We start from the raw sequence: 22,130 nt of genomic DNA, 5'->3' as shown, positions 1-22,130 counted from the left end.
CCTAAACCTGACTTCTGCACCCGGGTGAAACAGTTCCGAAGTGCCAGCCAGGCATTTCACAGAGATTTAAGGTTCTAACACCTCTGCGGGCTTCTCTGCCGAGTGAGGAACTGCACACGTGTGTTATATAAACCCCACGTGTACACACGGGCACAGAGGTAGCTGGAGTAAGCATGAGCGGCCGCGTTAAACCTATGTGTCATTTCATAGGGTTTCCTTCTGGCGTCAGTTCTACAAGGTCTTATCGGTCTTAGAACCGATCAACTTCAGCTTCTTCAGCGTCAGTGGTCAGGGCACAGAGTTGGATTACTGTGACGTTGGTTTGCCTTGGAAACGAAGAGAGATCATTCTGTCATTTTTGAGACTGCACCCTAGAACTGCATTTCGGACCCTTTTGTTGACTATGATGACTACTCCATTTCTTCTAGGGGATTCTTGCCCACAATAGCAGATATAATGGTCACCTGAGTTAAATTCACCCATTCCAGTCCGTTTTAGTTCTCTGATTCCTGGAATGTCGATGTTCACACTTACTGTCTCCTGCTTGACCACTTCCAATCTGCTTGATTCGTGGCCCTGACATTCCAGCTCCCTATTCAGCACTGTTCTTTGTAGCCTCGGACTTTACTTTCACCTCCAGACACCCACATCTGGCATTGCTTCCGCTCTGGCCCAGCCGCTGTGTTCTTTCTGGAGCTGTTTCTCTGCTCTTCCCCAGCAGCACATTGGACACCTACCGACCTGGGGGGCTCGATCAGAGGATTTTGGCTTCCTCTGATGGAATCATTGCTGTCTCTGTTATTTATTAGTGACCCCAAGTTAGTCCTTTGTCATGATTTATCATTTTGGCACAAATGACAGACAAGCCCCCGAGACTCTGATGTGCAGAGCAAGTTGCTTTGGTTGTGAGTGTCAGACCCACGTGGGTGGTGGGGAGGCTGTCTTAGCAGTGGGCTCTCTCGGTCCTCACTTGGCCCGGGAGGAGGTGACATAACCTGAAGTTCACAGGTGATGAACTGGAGGGGTCTGTAGTCTCAGGACTGGTGTGCTCACTGTGTCCCCCACCCCCTGGGTGCAGTAACATGAGCGTGGCAGGAAGGCCCCGTTGGCTGGCTTTGAAGATGAGATCTGGGAACGGTGACCCCCCGGCAGGAGCTCTGAAGCCCCGTCAGACTTGTCTGTCTTCCGCTTTTTGCCTCACCACTGGGGGGCAGCCTTCCTGAGCACCTTCTGCCCGTGACCCTTTTCTGGTCCCTTCCTTTGGAACAGGGTCCTCTCCATGCCTGTCCATCAGAGCAACCCCAGAGCCTCTCCCCAGGCTGCCGACATCCAGGGTGTCCTGCCAAAAACGGCCTCTGGGAAGTGGCGTCGGGCATCAGAACCCAGGCTCTGGGTGCCCTTGTGAGCACTCCTGGACGTGTTCATCCCGACAGAATCTGACAGGGAGGCGCGGGGCCTGGCTCAGCCTCTGCGGGCAGCGTGGCCCCAGGAGGGTGGCAGGCGGGGGGAGGGCTGGCCGGGCAGCCAGGGGTCTGAGCACCGCCCGGAGACTGAGCGCTGTGTGCTGTGTGTCCCCATAGATTTCGGGCTGAGTAAGGAGGCCATCGACCACGACAAGAGAGCCTACTCCTTCTGCGGGACGATCGAGTACATGGCGCCCGAGGTGGTGAACCGGCGGGGCCACACGCAGAGTGCGGACTGGTGGTCCTTCGGCGTGCTCATGGTACGGCGTGCGTGCGGTGGGGCGTGCTCATGGTATGGCGTGCGCGCGGTGCGGCACCCACAGTCTACAGGCGCCCCGGTCGCTGTGCCCCTGTGTGCCTGCCCACCCCCGGAGTGCAGAGATCCGGGAACAACCCAGGAAAACAGTGCCCGTTGTGTGACTCATCCGTCCCTGAGCCTGGCATTTCCTGGCAGCCTCCCCTCCGTCCTCCCCAGGCTCCCAGCATCGGGAAACAGAGCTGGGATTCAGCTAAGGATACAGATGTGTGAAGAGTCAGACCTTCTTTATTCTTAACGCTCTTAATGTTATTTTAAAGGGTGCGGTCATTTCCAGATTAAAGATGCTTTTCTTATTTCAATCACAGAATCCCTCCACTTAGTCATAAGTCACCATGAACCAAAATACTCGAGTGGAGCATTTTACATCTAGAAACGTGGATTTTCTTCGGATCGTGTGTTTGCAGAGCATGCAGCAAACACCGTCTAGCCCGGGTGTCCTGTCGTCACGACAGAAGTGCTGCTGTCCCACACGGTCCTCCCGTCCTCAGCTTCCTTGTCCCCTGCCCCCGTCCCGCCCCCTGCACCGGGCCCTGGGCTGGCGGCCCCTCCACGCTTGCATGTCCTCAGCAGGAGCCAGACCTCTGAGGCTCTTGGGTCTGACACTGGATGGGAGAAGCATCATGGCCTCTCCGGGTTGTCCAGCCCCCTCCCCCTTGTGCATCTAACGAACGAGGAGAGCGAGTGATGGGGGTTCTCGGAGATTCCACGGAGGTTGTTCAGCTGCCTCTTTCCAGCACACGCCTCACACCCTGGCCACGGGACCTCTGGCCTCTGTCCTGCAGGGTGTCACCCATGTGCCTTCCGGCTGACAGCCAGGAGGCTCACTTGGTCTCTAGGTTCTGGTCCTTGGTCTCGCAGACTCAGAAGTGCGGGCTGATTGGACTTGTCAGCACAGACCTCTGATCTCTGTCTGCGGGGCAGACACGTCGAACCAGCTCAGGGGGTGGGGGTCAGTTCCCACGGCTTCAGCCAAGATGCCAGCGCATGGATTTCCAGAAGAGACCGCCCACCGTGCTGGGCAGTGCCACCTCCAGAGTCAGTGTGATCTCTCCCCTCCAGCCACTCACAAGGAAGTCAAACTGTGATGAGAAGGCTGCTCCCCAAACAGTCTCAGCAGATGAAGCGGGTTAATCCAGGCAAGGTGATCGGCACAAGCTGGGGACCTCACATGGGCCCCAAGAGTGCTGGCTGCCAGGGGCTGGTGATGCTCGCTGCATTCCTGGTTATTTAGGCCTCGAGTGGCCTCAGCTGAGACACAGTCCGTCTTCACGGCGGAGGCCCCTGTGATGGGACCTCCAGCTGTCCCTTCCGACCAGCCGTCTCTCTTTAGACACGTCAGTGAGGCCGTCAGGTTAGCTTCTCCCCTGAAAGGTAGCCGCCTCCACGGCTCTGCTCCCGTCTGTGGGGTGCTTCCCCGTCACCCTGTCTGGAGGGTGTGCGGTGGGGGTGGGCACAGGGCATCAGCCCCTCACTGCAGATTTTACCAGAAGTTTGGTATCACCTTCTTGACACGGGCTTCCCGGTCCCGGGTCACAGCTCTGCATCTTCAGGAGCGATTCTGGTTCTTCAGCCTCCATCCCCCTGAGAAGTGTGGGGTGGGGTGGGCTCCCTGAGGGCCCCCAGCTTCCTCCTGTCCCTGGACCCCGTCCCTACACTCTCCGAGCCCTTAGGGTGCACGCTGGGCTCACCAGAGACCACAAGGAAGCCCATGCCCGAAGCTCTGAATTCACAGAATGCCACGTGTGTCTCTGTGTACCTGATGTTCATCAATGGCAGAGCAGGAGGCCGGCCTGAGCCTGGGGAGAAGGACCGTCTTAGCGGCCAGCACATTACAGAAGACGGCACACAAAACCACACGCGGCAGAGCCAGCTGGAGTTAGCGCTGTGAGGTTCCTGGGGGAGCGGGGACATGCTGTCTGCCTCATCCACGTCTCTATATATTAAGACAGCAGACATAGAATCTACCCCATGAAGATAAAATATGCCTTACATGCTGTTTTCTGGTCAAAATCATTGCATGTTTAATAAATGGAGAGACTGAAAGGGAAAAATAAAGAACAGTGAAGACACAAAAAGGAAGATGAAATGAAAAACAACCGAGGGAGAAGAGGCATGAAAGGCAGAGCGAAGAGAGAGGAGGGCAGGAGGCGACGCTTGGGCTCTGTGTCCTCTTGGTGCTTTGCCTCATCTTGGCTCATGAACACAAGCGTCTGATCTTGTGTCATGAACCCCTGTCTCTGCGAGGGTCTCCCGGGCACAGGGGAAACCTTCACGGGTCCCCAGCCCAGGAAGGTCTGGGCCCCAAGGGTCCACAGGCAGTGAGTGCAGAGCGGGCCTGGGCTCCCCGGCCCCCCCACCCCTGCGCCCCAGGAAATGGCCCCAGACTTTGGAAACAGTGGCCCGGAGAGGCTGGCCTCTCGCCCCTGCTGTCTGCCGCGGTCCTCACTCCAGGGACTGTCCGGCCACCCTGCTCTCGGGCTCAGGACACTCCGTCCTGAATTACCCACTTAGGGGCCCGTCCACTCCACATTCAGTGTCTCGTGGCCGCTGGGCTGGGGGGTCACAGTAGGGTGAAGGAGGAGGGTCGTCCTGGTGATGACGAGTCTGCACGGCTCTCAGAGTCCACAGGGCATCCTTGCATTCGATCTGGACCGAAAGATCTCCCTCCCCTCCCCTGCCTCCTCCTCGCTGAGCTGCTCCACTGCACCCACCAGGGAAGGACGGGTCCTCAGTCGCCCCCGTGGAAGGTGTGGGGCCATGTCCTGCTCTCCCTCAGGTTCCCGTCCTGGCACTGACCCCCGCTCCCTGCTGTGGAGCTGAGTTGGTGACCATGTCCATCGCCCGCCCATCCATCTCTGCACTGAACACCGAGGCCCACCGTGCAGCTCTGTTCTAAGCAAGCACGTGGGCTCCCGCACGTAATTGACCAGGATTTTGAATGGCCACGTGAACTCAGGCACACCCTGTCCGTCTGGGTCTCTCCACTGGGCAGTGGGGTTGGTCTGAACACTTGCTCCCGTTCTGTGTTGCTCTGCAGTTCGAGATGCTCACGGGGTCGCTGCCGTTCCAGGGGAAGGACAGGAAGGAGACCATGGCCCTCATCCTCAAGTGAGTCAGACTCCCACCTTGGGATCCACCCCAGCACTTGCTCGCCCCTTCTGATAGCAAGAGCTTCCGTCTTCGAAACCAGGAGTATCCAGTAGGCAATGATGGTAGTGAGCACTCTTGGCATTTCCCTGTCAGTGGATAAAGTGAGTGGGGTGTGATTCTGGTGAAATCTTCTATCGAAGATTCTGTTTCCCATCCGTGAAGCTCATCAAAGTTGTCTCGTGGCAGGGTCTTTAGACATGATGGCTGGGGACCTTTAGAAACGCAAACTCAGGGGCAGAGGGTGCAGGGGCTCCCGAGAGAGCCTCCCTAGTCTAGTCTGCCTGTTGCCTGCTCATGCCGGGGCCTGAGCTCTCCTGCCTGACGTGGGCAGGAGTTGTGTGTCCCGTGTGACTGTGTGTGTGCATATGCTCAGTCGCTTCAGTCGTGTCCGACTCTTTGCGACCCCATGGACTATAACCCACCAGGCTTCTCCGTCCATGGGATTTTCCAGGCCAGAAAATGAGTGGTCTGCCATTTCCTCCTCCAGGGGATCTTCCCGCCCCAGGGATCAAACCCTTGTCTCGTGTCTTCTGCATTCGTGCGTTCTTTCCCACTACTGTCATCTGGGAAGCCTGTGACTGAGTGTGAATGTAACTTTCTCCTTAATGTTCATGCAGAATATTTTACCATGAGAATAGGGTTTCATTTAGAACCCTAGTTCAGTTCAGCCCCTCAGTCGTGTCCGACTCTCTGCGACCCCATGAATCGCAGCACGCCAGGCCTCCCTGTTCATCACCATCTCCCGGAGTTCACTCAGACTCACGTCCATCGAGTCCGTGATGCCATCCAGCCATCTCATCCTCGGTCGTCCCCTTCTCCTCCTGCCCCCAATCCCTCCCAGCATCAGAGTCTTTTCCAATGAGTCAACTCTTCGCATGAGGTGGCCAAAGTACTGGAGCTTCAGCTTTAGCATCATTCCTTCCAAAGAACTCCCAGGGCTGATCTCCTTCAGAATGGACTGGTTGGATCTCCTTGCAGTCCAAGGGACTCTCAAGAGTCTTCTCCAACACCACACTTCAAAAACATCAATTCTTCGGCGTTCAGTCTTCTTCACAGTCCAACTCTCACATCCATACATGACCACAGGAAAAACCATAGCCTTGACTAGACGGACCTTAGTCGGCAAAGTAATATCTCTGCTTTTGAATATGCTATCTAGGTTGGTCATAACTTTTCTTCCAAGGAGTAAGCGTCTTTTAATTTCATGGCTGCAGTCACCATCTGCAGTGATTTTGGAGCCCCCAAAAATAAAGTCTGACACTGTTTCCACTGTTTCCCCATCTATTTGCCATGAAGTGATGGGACTGGATGCCATGATCTTCGTTTTCTGAATGTTGAGCTTTAAGCCAACCTTTTCGCTCTCCTCTTTCATTTTCATCAAGAGGCTTTTTAGCTCCTCTTCACTTTCTGCCATAAGGGTGGTGTCATCTGCATATCTGAGGTTATTGATATTTCTCCTGGCAATCTTGATTCCAGCTTGTGTTTCTTCCAGTCCAGCGTTTCTCATGATGTACTCTGCATATTAGTTAAATAAGCAGGGTGACAATATACAGCCTTGACGTACTCCTTTTCCTATTTGGAACCAGTCTGTTGTTCCATGTCCAGTTCTATCTGTTTCTTCCTGGCCTGCATACAGATTTCTCAAGAGGCAGGTCAGGTGGTCTTGTATTCCCATCTCTTGAAGAATTTTCCACAGTTAATTGTGATCCACATGGTCAAAGGCTTTGGCATAGTCAATAAAGCAGAAATAGATGTTTTTCTGGAACTCTCTTGCTTTTTCCATGATCCAGCGGATGTTGGCAATTTGGTCTCTGGTTCCTCTGCCTTTTCTAAAACCAGCTTGAACATCAGGGAGTTCACGGTTCACGTATTGCTGAAGCCTGGCTTGGAGAATTTTGAGCATTACTTTACTAGCATGTGAGATGAGTGCAATTGTGCGGTAGTTTGAGCATTCCTTGGCATTGCCTTTCTTTGGAATTGGAATGAAAACTGAACTTTTCCAGCGGTGAAGCTGCTTGGCCTCATGACCTAGAACCCTAGAAAGAGATCTGAGCACAGAGCCAGTCTTTCTATAACACCCTTTTTTAAAGCATCATTTTATTTTTTTGGCTTCACTGCATGGCTCCTGGGGTTCCCCAGAGTTCCCCGACCAGGGATCGAACCCACGCTCCCGGCAGTGGAGATGCCAGGTTCTAACAGCTGGACCAGCAGGGAAGTCCCTTGCTGTAACTCCTTAAGTGTGAACAGGCTTCATCTGAGCCAGATGTCAGATAGCAATCCATGGGAGAGAGAGAAGCAGGCAGAGGGCAGACGAGAGTGGGCAAGTGGCCCCTGGAACAGGTGGACTCCAAGTCACTCCAGCTTTCCCTGCTCAGGGCGGGGGGCAGGGGTGGGGGCAGTGCGGGGGGCAGAGAGGGGCACTCACCAAAGCTGCAGGAGGGGCTGTGAAGCTGCTTGGCCTCATGACCAGCTCTCTCAAACTCCGCTTGCAGGTGGACACGCAACTTTTATAAAACCAAGAGGCACCTACAGACCTTGCATTTTTGTAGATCACGTCATCTTATGAATAAGAGGCATCCCATAATAAGAGACACCCCGTGGACAATGTTCTCTGTATCAGGGCACCTTGTTCTGTGATGAAGTGCGTAGCTGCAGTCTGCTGTTCCTATCGATGTGGCCTCTGCTCCTTTTCATTCTAAGGGGGCACAAGACCTTTCTCTGGAGCTAGAATAATTTCCTCCTAGCAAATCCCAGGCGTGAGCTTACAGCCTGTCACTCGGGAGTGACAGCATTTCTGAAGGGGCAGCATCAGACTGTGGTCATGTGGTTCCTGAAGGGAGGTGGGGGGTGTCCAGAACCCCAGGGGGCTGCGAGGCCCTCCCTTCCCAGATGCGACCACAAACTAAACTGGACGCGGATGGGAGAATCCAACTGCCTCATCAAACCGAGAGAGATTCCCAAAGTGTCAGCAACGCCACTTGTCTCTCCAAAGCCTTTGATGTCGTTGTCTCAGAAAACATAGTTAATTTCCATTTAAAATGTTACTTATGTTCATGGGAGCATTACTGTTTATTTTTAGGGACTTTATTGTTTTTTAATGAACTATTAAACAGCTGCTGTGAATAGCTGCTCTGGTCACGTTGGTTTGATTGGATTTCTCTGTGGATGCTGACTGCAGAAACCCAGAGCACTGGAGCAAACTCTGGTCCCCCTTGGGCTCATCCTTCTTCCCCTAAAATATGACTGCTTTTCAGAGCCAAGCTAGGCATGCCGCAGTTCCTCAGCGTGGAGGCCCAGAGTCTGCTGAGAGCACTCTTCAAACGGAACCCCTGCAACCGGCTGGGTAAGCTCCCCTGACCCCTGAGCCACCCGGGGCTGCCTGGGGGGTGATTAGAACGTGGAGGACATGCAGGTGTGAACCAGGGGAGAGCAGAGCTCAGGAGGAGCCCTGTGTGGCGGCGCCAGGTGGGCGGCTGGAATACCAGGACCCCGTCCCACCTGGCACTTCCTTGCTGTGCAACCTTCAGCAAAGGGCTGGCCCTCTCTGCGCCTGGGTTCCCGACCTGTGAAGCGAGGGTCATAGCGGAGCTTCTTCACAGGGTTGTGAGGAAGACCTTCAGAGCCAGCATGGCACCTCACGCATAGGAAACACGCAGTGTGTTTGACAAAGGAACGTGTGAAAAGCAGAGATAACTGTAGTGCAGAGATCTGGGGGGTGCGGAGGGCATCTTTCTTTCCCTGCCGCTTGTACAGATAGAGTTGTCCGAGGCTCAGTTACTGGCAGAGGAAACCATCGTCCTGTGCAGTGCATTTTAACAGGTCTTGTTAAACTGGCTCCTGAGATCACTGCAAAAAGGCAGAGTGGGCGAGGGACTGTTGGGCTGTCTCTGGAAGGGCTGGCAGCACCAGAGAAAGAATCAAGAAGCACCCGGCTGGGTCCTGAGTCCACGCCAGAAGCAGAGCAAGAGAGAACCAGCTGTGGAGAAGAGGGGCCTCTCTGGCCTGTCGCCCTGAGAAGTCATCACACAACCTGCCACCAGTAGGTCTGCTGATGATCACAACTTTGATTTCAGTACCAAGGTTTTGCTATGAAAATCTGCCCAGGTTCTGCCTTGTCATCTGTGAGTGCCATAACAAACTCCGAATACCTGTTCTGCTATGGATGCGTATGTGAGCACGTGTGCAAAGCACCTGCCTCCTAGGTAGCAGGCACACCACTCCACTCCCAACTGCCCTGCCCTTGGGCAGTGCCCAGGTATGGTCTCACCTGCCTAATCTCCCCAGAGGCAGAAACTGGAGTCAGGAACTAGAAATGAAGACATTAGCTCATTTATCCACTGAAGCACACAGAACAAACAGTTCAGTCTCATCTCTTGCAGCGACTGAAGAATTTTGTTTTGGGAGTCCCTCTTTTCTTTCAAATATCATGGTATTTGGTGGGGAGAATTCATGGCATTGGTGGGTGACTGTGACCAAACCAAGGGGAGGGGAAAGGTATTTGTTCTTCCTTTGTTTTGGAAAAAGGAAAGAATTTTCTAAATTTACTTTTGTCTTAGACTTTAACATCACAAAAATCATAGTTCTCTAACCCAGAATATTGTTCTGTGATTTCGTTTGCATACCTGATGAGAGAGAAAGGTGGATTAATCTCATTAGGTGGATAAATAATCATCAAATTATGATGATTTGCTACAGTGGAGCCTGTAGCAGCCTGGAAAACAGCCCATCCATGGCCAGAGAATGCCCTCCTGATAATCTCTAAAGTGAATTATTGTAAAGGTTATGGGCCATCCTGCAAGACGACTTCATATTAATGTCATAGGATGTGCAGACTCATAGAAAGAGGAAATCATAGTCGGAATTATTGCTCACCCAACTTGACCCAGGTCGGCTACTAAATTTAATTGCCTTAAATCTTTGGCCTATAAAGTGAAAATTATGTTGTGTAGATTAATTTTGCTCTACACAGGCCACTCAATTAGAAGGCTGGGACTTCTTTCCCCTCTCGATTATCTTGAGCCTTATTATTGACCCACCCCTCAAAGTCCTCTGGCCCTTTTGTGAGTTTGTCAACATCAGAAGATCTCACCTAAGCCCTGGGTCCTCTCGTCAATCTGTGGTTTGACCCCATCTCCTTTAAGTCAGCTGAGATCTCTGTCTATTGATCCTTGAACTGTAGAGGAGTCCCCTCTGTCCAAATTTCTGTTCTTCATCTATGACCAGCCTAGACAGCATTAAAAAGCAGAGATATTACTTCGCCAACAAGGGTCCATCTAGTCAAAGCTATGGTTTTTCCAGTGGTCATGTATGGATGTGAGAGTTGGACTATAAAGAAAGCTGAGTGCTGAAGAATTGATGCTGTTGAACTGTGGTGTTGGATAAGACCCTTGAGAGTCCCTTGAACTGCAAGGAGATCCAACCAGTCCATCCTAAAGGAGATCAGTCCTGAATAGTCATTGGAAGGACTGATGCTGATGCTGAAACTCCAATATTTTGGCCACCTGATGCAAAGAACTGACTCGTTGGAAAAGCCCCTGATGCTGGGAAAGATTGAAGGCAGGAGGAGAAGGGGACGACCGAGGATGAGATGGCTGGATGGCATCACCGACTCGATGGACGTGAGTTTGAGCGAGCTCCTGCAGTTGGCACTGAACAGGGAGGCCTGGTGCACTACAGTCCATGGAGTCACAAAGAGCTGGACACGACTGAGCGACTGAACTGAACTGATCAGAACCCGAGCCATATGGGGTCAGGGGCCAGCTTGCCCCAGGGTGAACTCATCCCGACTAATCACATTTCCACATAAGGTTTCCCATGAAGTTCTGGGGTTAGGACTTGACCACATGAATTTGGAGGAACACAGCTCAGTACCTCCGAGAGTGAGTCCATAACATCTGCAGTGGAAGAAACGGCGGAAGTTCATCTGGTTGGTGTCACAGCTGACAGGTGATGAGACCGAGGCCCTTGCCCCAGATCGCCTGCTGGAGGCGGCTGCTGAGCCTGAGATGGTGTTTCCACCCTGTCGTCCCCTGAGGGCACGACATCCTCACCCAATGAGTCCGAGTCTAGGTCCCCCGGCCACTGCTGGCCGCGGGCATGCACTGTTCAGTGAGGGGCCCCACACCTGTGGCAGATGCTGGGGACACAGGTCGGTGATGCCGCCCGGGAAACCCGGTCATGTGGATGAAGAGGCCAGAAATCTCAGGTGGATTTCACCCCTGCCTTTTCCCTGCAGACCAGAGAAGGCTGAGGAGCCAGCCGAGGGAGCCCCCTCCCCTGGTAGGATGCAGTACCCAAGGGGCAGGGGCAAGGCGGGGCTGGGGGGCAGACAGATGGAGGGGGCAGGCAGGCCCCCAGCCAGGCCTGAGGGGCAAGGGGCAGGGGCAAGGCGGGGCTGGGGGGACAGGCAGATGGAGGGGGCAGGCAGGCCCCCAGCTAGGCCTGGCAGGGGCTCGGTGGCCAGTGGGTGGGACAGCAGGAACAGGGTTGCTTTCTGTGCCATAAGCGGAAAGATTTTACTTTTATATTTGTCCAAAATGGAGTCAAATTTGTGTCTATTTCAACCATGGTGCAAGTGGACCCAGCAGCTGGAAGACTGGATTATTTGGGCTTCACCCTTGTTTATTACGCACTGTGGTTTGTTCAGTGATGGAAGCAGGCCCAAAATATACCAGCTGCTGTAGTTAGGAGGGCCCCCCGGCAGGGCTGCCTGAAGACCTGGGGTGGTGTCTCCAAGCCTTGTGTGTGTATTAGCCTGGGGGCCCGTGGGTTCTGGGCCGGAGAAACACCGCACACAGAGTCACGGAGGATCCTGTAGCACGCGAGAGCATGTGTGACCTCAGGTGGCCGAGGGGAGGGGCCGGGAGGCCACGCAGGCTGAACAGTCCCCAGGGCTGGACCCTCTGAGGACGCAGCGAGGGGGTCTGGCTTCTCTGCCGATCGTTCTGGTTGTGAATTAGAGAAAGACCCTCCGGGGGTCCCTAGCTCATCCCTGTGAACATCTGCAGCTTCTCTGGAGAGTCCTGGGACATCCCAGGCTCCTGGAAGACCAGGCAGCAGGATCTGGAGTCAGACGTGCTGCTAAGCATAAAACAGCATGGCCAGTAAGCTGCCACCAACCGCCCGGGACACACGGGGGCAGGGCCATCCGCTCGCGAGGGCTCTGCTCCTCTGGCTTCCGTCTCCTTTCCAGAGTCCATCTGCAGGGGCTGTGCTCTCCTGATCTGGCTTCAGACCCTGGCCACCCCGCTCTCCTGTCACCTCCTCCAGCCCCGCTGGCACCACCGATACCTCGCGTGCTGGGCTGGCCCTTGATGGCTTGCTCATGACGGACACCCTGCCCCTCGCTGGGAGCTGACGGTTCCCCACCAGCCCTGAGGATCTGCGGGGGCACCGCCCGCAGCCGGCAGGGCCCTGGGAGATACAGCCACGGCCGAGCAAAGATTCTAAGCATCAGATGGAGTATCAAGCTGACCGAAGATACTTCAAAGCCATAACAATGACTTGTAGATGACCTGTGGGTGATGAAGACGTAAAAAGGAGACCTAGAGTTCAAATCCTGGGCAGTTGTAGACTGGCCTTCAGGAGTGTGCAGGTTTGATGGAACGCAAAGTACGCGAGGAAAATAGCCAGACATGAGCAGATTGTGAACACGCCCAAAAGAACTAGAGAGCGACTCTGTGACTCTCAGACAACAAACACAGCACCAAATAAATAGTTCAACAGTCACAAAGGGCCCAGGGGTTAAACATTTCCCCGAATTTTCGTGGGCAGGAAGATTGAAGGAAAACATTTTTGGCAGATCCTCAGAACTTTTGAGGGATGATTTACTGAGAATGTGGAAGCTTGTCGATGATTAAGCCCAGAAGGAAATGAACAGGGTTGCCTTGTTGAAAAATGTGCAGGGGAAGGCTCCAGGAGACCAGGGTCAGAAAGAGTCAGGTCCCGGCGACAGGCCCAGCGCTGCGTTTACAGCCGCGCCCAGTGGAAGTTGGTTCCCACGGATGTAATACCACCACTGGACCAGCATGGAGAAATCCAGATGTGGTCCAGAGAGCCACGTTCGGGAAGACGGCCCTTGAGTAATCACAACAGAAGTAATTAAACGTGGTACTTACTCGCGCTGCAGAGAGTAAATGTGAATTCTTGAATCTGCGTATTTGGCTGGCGTGGGGGATCTTAGTGAAGACTCACTAAGCTGCCTAGAGATTGCTCTTCTGTTCTGAATGTTTCCCTCCGTGCACACCTGCCTTTGTGTCTTCTTCCTGCCTCTGGGGACAGAGTGAGACTTCAGTGCATTTGGTGACGACCCCATGGCAAGTCAGCCGAGGTTCAGCGACGAGCACAGACTCCCCCGGACTCTCCCAGGATGGATCTCTGCTCACTGCGTGTTTAAACAAAAAGGGGTTGCCAAGTGCAGAGTAGACTATGTTAGCGTATTTCAGGAGAGGATAAATAGAACTGGAATCCACAATAGTCACCCCCTTCCCCTAGGAAGGCTGACACAGGCTTCAGAGAGCTGCGCGCAGAAGCTTTCTGATTTACATCTCCCTCCTTTGGAATAGTTATAATTTTGGGGTCATAATGAAAATGTCGGTTCACCGTCGAGTGTTTACTGAGGCCTAGAAGCGCAGACATGGTGCAGAATCTCACTGCAGAAGAAGAAGAAGGTGCAGGTGAAAATGTGCCCAAGAAAACCCAGCTGGTACAACAGAGACTTGTAGTTACACCAATACCTGTATTTCCTGTCTGTCTTGTTTTGTTTGGATTCCTGCGGCATGTACTCGCAAATAATGAATGAGCGTGAAATGCAATGGATCAAACGTGCAAAAAAGACGGGTGAAAGTATTTATCACTCAGTCGTGTCCAACTCTTTGCGACCCCATGGACTGTAGCCCGCCAGGCTCCTCTGTCCAGGGGGATTCTCCAGGCGAGAATCCTGGAGTGGGTTGCCATTTCCTCCTTCAGGGGATCTTCCCGACCCAGGGATCGAATCTAGGAGGATTCTTTACCATCTTAGCCACCAGGGAAGCCCCCCCCCACCAAAAAAAAAGCTGAAAGAATACAAATCAGAGGTGATTTTTCATTTTGCTTTACTCATGGTGGCCAGAAGTCTTTTTCAATCGTGTATTCTGGGCTTCAGCAAAGGAGGCCTGCGTGCGGGTGGGCACGAAGCCAGAACGTTCATTGTTGACATTTCCTGCAGCTGCCTGGGCGCCTGGGAGGACTGCCAGGTGCTGGGGACGCCCAGGCTGGGCCAGCTCCCCGGACTCAGGTCAGGGGTTTCTCTGGAGATGGGCACAGACTTGCAAAGGGTCCTCAGACAATGCTGTTTCTCTCCACTACTGACAACGCTCCTAACACTAGACGCTCGGGGTTTCCACATGGACGGGCTCTCCCCGTCTCCACAGACACCCACTGGGTCCTAGGATTCAGCGCAGTTCTGACCGCCCGAGTTATCCTGGACCCCAGAGGGTTACGGTCACTCCCATCAGACCCCCCACCTCAGACACAAGCTGGGGGTCCCAGGTCGTCACTGTGCTTCCTGCTGACCAAGTGTAAACCCAGAGTTCCCAGGACCGCCCCCCCGCCCCAGCTTTGGTAATTCAGAGAACGGATCCCAGACCTCAGGAAGGTCTCCTGTGACTGTTACTGATTCATTGCCCAGGATGCTCTAAGAGATTAGATGAGGACTTCCCTGGTGGTCCTGGGCTGCAGTGTCTCACTTAGTGGGAAAGGCCCCTGATGTGTCTGCCTCCCCAGGTCCCTGGAGGGGAGCATTCCAGGTCTGACCCCTTCCTCCTGTCTATGGTCATTTGCATATCAAAGAGCTGATCAGCAGGTCCTGGAGGCTAGTGTGGTGATAGGGGTGGGGGCTCTTTCCCACTGTGCTGGCCTGGCCAGGCTTCCCGGCCGAGGCGGGAGTTGGCTGGACCCTCGCCCACCTAGAGATGACTTGATTCCATGAGCAGCTTCCCGACGAGGCCCACAGCAGGCCGTGTCTCCTGGGACCCCCAGCGTCCCGGGGGAGGGTCCCCCGGCTCCTCAGGCTGGATGGTGAGGCGGAGTCGGGGGCTCCACAGGGACCACAGCGGCTTGAGGTGGCCACGTGCCATCTGTCCTCCTCATCTTCCTGCCTCCCTCCCGAGGACGAGACCTCAGGCTCGGGTGGGGGCCGGCTGAGTGGGGCTGGACCTGGCCGAGGTTCTGCACTGGGGCAGGGCCGGGCCCCTGGCGCTCGGGGTGCCTCCCGCACGGCCTGTGCCTTTGAGCTGGAAAGCCTTTTTCCCCTCGACGTGCAGCAGCAGCCGCACTTGCCCCTGGAGGCGGCCCGCCACCCCTTCCCGCGTCCGTGGCAAATCCCGCCTTCATTAGCGTTGATGATCAGCACGTATTCACTCCCTGAGACATGGAGGTCCCGGCAGGGTTCACTCTGGGCAGTGTGGGACCCGTGACAATGTGCGTCTGCCGTCAGGGGTGGGACGGTCCCGCTGCCCTGACGTCCTCCGCGCGCCCCCTCCCTCTGGCCTCGGGATGCAGCGTCAGCAGCAAAACGGGCAGAGGTGAAGCAGCAACAATCGATGGGCGGCTCGGTCGGTACGCAGTGTGCAGAGCTCGCGGGTGGCCGCGGCTCCCTGCCGGCCTGTCTCCAGGCAGCCATCCTGCAGGACGCGGGCGCCCCGGGCCCTGCCTTCCTCCTCGGGAGCCCTGGAGCCAAGTCTCTCTGGGCTGGGCTCCCCGCCGCCCTCGCCCGTGTCCTCTCGTCCTTTAGGAAGATCCGGCCTGCGGCTGGCTCTGATAGAGGCTGGGCCGGGCCTCTACGTCCTGGCCCAGCTGCCAGGGCAGCTCACAGCTACCACTGGGGGCGTCCAGTCTGCCCCTCCCCCGCCCCTTCTCAGCTGGTCACAGCCCAGCAGGGCAGCGTGGTGGCCTCTGCAGGCTGTGAGGTGGGCAAGGCAGGGGCTGGCAGGAGAGGGGCAGCTGAGGCTGCTTCTCCCTGGAGGTCGTCGGGACCACCCTGCACGTGCCCCCCGCACCCGCCTCACTGCTGCATCAGAGGGCGTGCAATCGCGGGTTTGCGCTGATGTCAGAGGGCGTGCAGTCGCAGCTTTGCTCTGACGACAGAGGGCGTGCAGTCGCGGGTTTGCGCTGATGTCAGAGGGCGTGCAGTCGCAGCTTTGCTCTGAAGACAGAGGGCGTGCAGTCGCGGGTTTGCGCTGATGTCAGAGGGCGTGCAGTCGCAGCTTTGCTCTGATGTCAGAGGGCGTGCAGTCCCAGCTCTGCTGTGACATCAGAGGGTGTGTAGTCGAGTCTCTGCTCTGACAGTCTCTGCTCTCTGGCCCCCCAGGTGCCGGGCTGGACGGCGTGGAGGAGATCAAGCGCCACCCTTTCTTCGTCACCATCGACTGGAACGTAAGTTGCTGGCCCAGGTCCCTTCTGCATAGAAACCTCAGGGAGATGGGGCTGGGGCAGGGGGCACGGCAGCTGCTGGATACAGGCCAGCGGTCAGCGTAGACCCTTCCCCTGAAGGAGGGCGCTCCCTCGGGGTGTTTCCCAGGCACAGGCCAGGGACCCTCCAGCCCTCCCCTGCAGCTCTAGGCCTGGAACCCGTCCAGGCCTTTGCTGGTTGGAGACCCTGGGCTCCCATGGCCCTGCAGCCCTCCCGCGCGCGTCCCTGAGGACTGAGCTGAGGCCACCCTGGGCTGCTCCCGGCTGCTCAGAGCGTTGGGTATGGGGCCTCTGGGCCCAGACTGGGGGCAGCTTCCTGCCTGGAGTCAGGGTCCCGCCCGCAGTCAGCTCTCACTGCTGTAGAAGCTGTTACAGAAAAGCGTTCCCCCGACCAGGGAAGACAGGTGTCTGTGATGCTTGTCAAAGACGTAAGGAAGACTTGTTCAGGGGGCTGTCACAGTGGTGTGGGACCGCTTCAGGGGTGGGGGTCCTGCCTTCGGGAGGGAGGTGGGGCGCGGACCGGGGGTTGGCGGGCAGAAGGTGATTAAGGGGAAACACCAGGTGGGGGTTCCAGCTAAACCCACCCGCCAGGACTCACGCTGGGGCGGGCGTCGTGATCGAGCCAGTCGGTGTCCAGGGTGCTGAGATGTGGAGGGCAGGAGGTGGTCAGACTGACTCGGGACTCCTGCGGAAACTGGACAGAGTGAGAGGAGGCCCCTACAGGCCCCCTCCGCCCCGCGAGAGCCCAGGAACACTCGGCCTGGGGGACTGGGGGGTTCCAGACCTGGAGTTGGGGCTCTGGTGAGACACGCACAGTTAGACCTGGTTTCCCAGGTGGGAGCAGAGAGGAGCCTTGACTCCTTGGCGATGAAGTGCCTGGGGAACCCGGGCCGCCCTGCCGGGGCGGGGACTGTGCTAGGAGGCGACCGGCACCCGCCCCACGCAAGCCTGGCCGGGGCTGCGGGGCAGATAGGCTCACCCCCTGCCAGGGCGAGGAAGGGGCTTGCCCTGGGACGGGGGCCAAGTCAGCGTCTCGGGGTGCGCGGTGTTTTCGCAGCACGATGGCCAGGGATGCCACAGGGCTCCCTGGCCTCCATGCGTCCCCCAGAGCGCAAGTCTGCGTGAGCCCTGGGCGAGGCCGAGGTGCCCGGCTGGCTGTGGCCCTGCACTCGAGGCAGAGTCCCAGACTCCTCTGCCAAGAAGGTGGCACTTCCATGTCCCGTCAAAGCAAACTGGGCTGCAGTTAGGTTGGCAAGCTTCTTCTGCTGCTTTTGGTGTTTCATTTCACTTGGGTTTGCTTTGGTTTTTGAGAGAGGCCCTCCAATGCACTCAGACGAGCTTCCCTGCCATCATCTCATGTCTTGGGGGGCGGGTGGGGGCGTGACCAGCAGGAGCCAGGGCAGCAGAGAGGCCTCCCTGAGGCCCCTGCTCTGAGATCCCGTTTGGTGCAGGTGCAGGTGTTTCATGACCACTGGGTGTTCCCTCGTGTCCAGGTGAGCAGGTGCTCAGCGTATAGTGATGGGAGACTCCGCCACCCTCCAGCCGCTCTGAGCCCCGGGAGGACCGCCGTCCACCGTCCAGCCAGAGGCGGCTGCGGCAGGGTGCCCCGTCGGGGAGGGGGCAGCGATGCTGCAGAAGGGGGCTGATGAGTGAGGCGGAGGCGGAGGAAGAGGAAGGGAGGCCCGGCGGAGACCTCCCACCTCCGGGGGCCACGGCCTCAGTCCAGCCTCCCAGGTCCTCCCAGGATGAGGAGCCACGGTCCTCTCCATCCTCCCAGGTCCTCCCCAGGACGAGGAGCCGCGGTCCTCTCCATCCTCCCAGGTCCTCCCCAGGACGAGGAGCCGCGGTCCTCTCCAGCCCCCGCGGCACTGGGTCAGCCAGGCAGGGGCCGCCGTGTGCTGGCCAGCCTCAGGCCCAGCCACACCCCCAGGCCAGGGACCGGCCCCGCCTCCAGGAAGATGTGCGCAGGTCTGTCCAGCAGTCCGTGCCCTGCTTCTGGCAGCCTCGGTAACTGGAAACCACGCTGGCGGCCCCTCTGCAAAAACTGTTAAAACCGAGCGGCTGTCCCACTGCCAGACAGACGCTCAGAATGACAATAACAAGGCCTCGCCTCGACTGGTCGGTGACTTTACCCAGAGCCCGCCTCGGCACCAGCCTGGGAAAGAGAAGGATACGATTTCACCTCTGCTTCCTTCTCTGACCCAAAACTGCCAGCAGAAGTTCTTGTTTTTTCTTTTTCAAGTAAACGCCTGTCATCCCACACGTCTTCTCCCTGGGGGCCTTTGGTTTCCTGGTGGGACAGAGTGAGTCCATGGTCTCTGCCCTTGGGGGTCTCTGCCCCGTTTGTCCTGCTTTGCCGCCAACTCACCCCCAGAGCCGGGCAATTAACACCCGCCCAGGGGCACTGCCCCTGCAGGCTCACTCCCTGTGTCAGGAGAAATGAAAAATTACGCATTGATGACGGGCCGCACGCCTCTGTGGACGGGGATGGGAGCGCGGATGGAGGAGCTGAGTCTGCTTTGCCCGCTGGCTGGAGCCGCACGGAGGACAGAAACGAGCGGCAGTCCCAGTTAAGCTTCCTCAGAGTGAATGGCCTCGGGGCCTCGAGCCGGGCCCAGAGCCCTCCAGCCCTGCCAGGCTCCTCTCGGGCGGGATGAAGCGTCCACCCCAGGGCCCTCCCTGTAACGTGACACCTTGTGATTGCAGCTGCGCCCGTCAGGGCTGGAGTCAGGCTTTTTTCTGAAACCGTTCGAAGCACATTGCCAGAGTCACGCATGAGGTGGGAGGCACTCCTGGGGAGACTGAGGCTGAGGGCCGTGAGGGGCGCACCCTCAGACCTGGGGGGGCCCGGCAGCACGTGGACCGGCAGCTGCGGGGTGGGGCTCCGGGCGCAGTGGGGCTTAGGCACAGGGGTCAGGCCCCAGGGGTCTGGGTGCCGGGAGCTCGCAGCTGCCACTCAGCATCTCACCGTACCGGGGTCCCCTCCACGGCCCCCTGGGAGATTTCTCTAGACCTGCTCCCATGTTAAATACCCCAGGAGGACCCACCCTTCCAAGGAGCCGACAGGTGTCTGTTCAAGGACTGATCACCCTCTGGCTCAGCGGTTTTATAAACCCAGACGCCGGGGTTGGAACGCTCCCGGTGGGGTCTCCCACGGAGGCAGAGCCGTGCGCCACGTGGACCAGACACCCCAGACCCGCCCTCGGTGCGCTGGAGCCGTTGGGCTGCTTCCTGTTCCCCTCCCGTCCTGTCTGCGTCGTTTCTGCTCTTTCAGGAAGCATCTCTCACGGTGCCCTTTGCCTAATTGGAGCGTGTTAATGTTGAAATGCCTGGAGCCACAAGTGCTTGCAGAAAACAGATGTTCTGTCTGTGACCCCGAGCTGCAATCAGTTTTCCCTTCCATTATCGAGTTGCTATTTTTGTTTCGCTCCCTCTGTCCTTCCCGAGTCACCTTTTAGGTATAAACAGAATTCGGATGCACCTGCTCAGAGCGCCAGCCTGTACATATGATGTGAAACCCGTTCCATCATTGCTACAGCTCGTGTCATCTCAAAATCCCGGGACAAGCTCTGAGACTGAAAGTGATGCCTGGTGAACTTGGTCTTGAGACCCCACTGTCTTTCCATCAGTGTGAGGAGAATTGTCCCGGAGGCTCGGAGAGGGGCGTCCAGGTCACAGTTAGGAAGCTCAAAGGCCTCCACAAAATGGTATGCCCGTCCACTCTCCATCTGACCCTGCGCTCAGAAGTGGATATGACAGAATGAGGAGCAGGTTCCCCTTTTCTCTAAATCTTCAAGCCCACTCCAAGGTCTGGACACAGGGAAGAGAAGATGCATAAGAATGACCCTCACTAGTGCTTTCCAGGCCTCCCTGGAGGCTCCGTGGTAAAGAATCCGCCTGCAAGAGCAGGAGACTCAGGCTTGGTCCCGGGTTGGGAAGATGCCCTGGAGAAGGCAATGACTCCCCCCACTCCGGTGTTCTTGCCTGGGGCATTCCACGGACAGAGGAGCCTGGCGGGCCACAGTCCTTGGGGTCGCAAAGACTCAGACACGACTCAGCAACTAAACGACAACAAACCACTTTCCAAAATGTTTATCCAGTGACAGGAAGACATTTAAGACTGCAGCAAACACCAGGGTGCCTTGGAAGGGCAGGATGACCAAACACCCCTGGTGGCTTTGAGGCTTTTTGCTGCCCTGTTGAAACCAGGATGAGGCTGCACCAAGCCCCTGAGACGGGGGGTCTGGGGCATATTTCACTGACAGGCTCTGTCTCTGCAGGTCCCAGTGTCGGGGGAAGAGGGGTCTTGGGGGGACTTCCTGCTGCCCCCCCCAGCAAGCCTCAGGGAGCTTTCTCCCACACTGTGTCTCGGGTCAGTCAGGCTCTCTGCAGCTGACACACAGGCATACAGAGGCCATTCGGAAAGTGCATGAGAACAACGCTTGCACAGGCTGCCGCGTGAAGCCCGCGGGTGCACAGGCTGCAGACCTGCTTCTGGGACCTGCGCGGTGGGCGCTGGAGTTGGGATTCTGCCCCGGGCAGAGCAGGGCAAGTGTGAGCCGAGCACTGTCCCGGAGCGGAGACCCCTGGGGGCCGCGTCCTCTCTGGATCCCCAAGTTATCACTCGATGTTTCCATTTAAAATACACGCTGCTCTCCACGCGGACGAAGCCGCAACAGCTCACTGCTGGGGGACCATCTGTTTGCGATGAGCTCTTCTCCTTATACATGAGGACTTGCCGGGGGCGGTCTGCGTCTCCTCCCAAGGGGTCAGCCTCCCGGCCAGGACCACCTCCCCGCTCCCAGTGGAGGCAGGTGAAGACTTGGCCTGGGTGTTGAGAGAGGGGAGGAGCCAAAATGGTTGGGCTTCAGCCTCCAGGTGCAAGAGCTCTCCTTCAGATGAAAGGACGACCCGTTTTGTGTGTGTGTGTTTCCTGAGATACAGTTGACATGTATTAGTTTCAGCGTTACATCACAGTTTGCTCTCTGTACGTGTTGTGACGTGATCACCACAATAAGTCTAGTTGAAATCTGTCGCCACACGTAGTTGTAAGCTTTTTCCTTCGGATGAGAACTCTCAGGATCTCCTCTTTCAGCAGCTTCCAAACAGGCACCAGTCTTCTGATCCGTAGTCAGTACGCGGTACAGAACCTCCCCAGGACTTATCCATTGTAAACTGGAGATCCGTGCCTTTAACCCCCTCACCCATTTCAGCCACCGGAAACCCCTCCCACCCCTGGCCACCACGCATGTGGTTCACTTCCGTGGAAATCTCTTGTGTAAACAAATGGCCCCTCATCGTGGAAGTGGGAGACCGGGCTCTGCTGGGGCCCCTCCCTCCTCACCCTCCAGGAAGCAGCAGGAGGACAAATATTTGGTGACTGGCCCAGCGCAGACGCCCCAGGGAGAACGGCCGGTAGAGGGGGCGGCCAGGCCGGGTGGCCGGCAGGCTTGGTAACAGCGCGTGTTTTAATCAGAGCTCGGAGCTCACCCTGCGAGTTAGATTTCCCGTGACCAATGCCTGCATCAGGGAAGCACACACACACACAGACACACACACAGAGAGACACACACACACACACAGAGACACACACAGACATACACACACACACACAGAGACACACACACAGACACACACACAGAGACACACATACACACACACACACAGAGACACACACACACACAGAGACACACACACACAGATACACACAGACACACACACAGAGAGACACACACACAGAGACACACACA

At 56.6% G+C, this 22,130-nt stretch overlaps 1 protein-coding gene across 3 annotated transcripts in view; it reads left to right on the top strand.

The window, feature by feature from the left end:
• The window catches only part of RPS6KA2 (ribosomal protein S6 kinase A2), a 275,569-nt gene that overhangs the window by 214,658 nt on the left and 38,781 nt on the right, over nt 1-22,130 (top strand). For all 3 annotated transcript variants that reach the window (XM_040239178.1, XM_040239179.1, XM_040239177.1), the window contains 4 exons: nt 1,581-1,723; nt 4,820-4,890; nt 8,187-8,275; nt 16,280-16,344. In XM_040239178.1, coding sequence (XP_040095112.1) covers nt 1,581-1,723; nt 4,820-4,890; nt 8,187-8,275; nt 16,280-16,344 — 368 coding nt within the window. The remainder of the gene's footprint in view (nt 1-1,580; nt 1,724-4,819; nt 4,891-8,186; nt 8,276-16,279; nt 16,345-22,130) is intronic.

This window comes from Oryx dammah, unplaced genomic scaffold (assembly GCF_014754425.2).
Source record: "Oryx dammah isolate SB20612 unplaced genomic scaffold, SCBI_Odam_1.1 HiC_scaffold_4, whole genome shotgun sequence".
Taxonomy (NCBI): Eukaryota; Metazoa; Chordata; class Mammalia; order Artiodactyla; family Bovidae; genus Oryx; species Oryx dammah.
The sequence above is the reverse complement of the archived record's forward strand: the minus strand, read 5'-3'. Positions and strand labels throughout refer to the sequence as shown.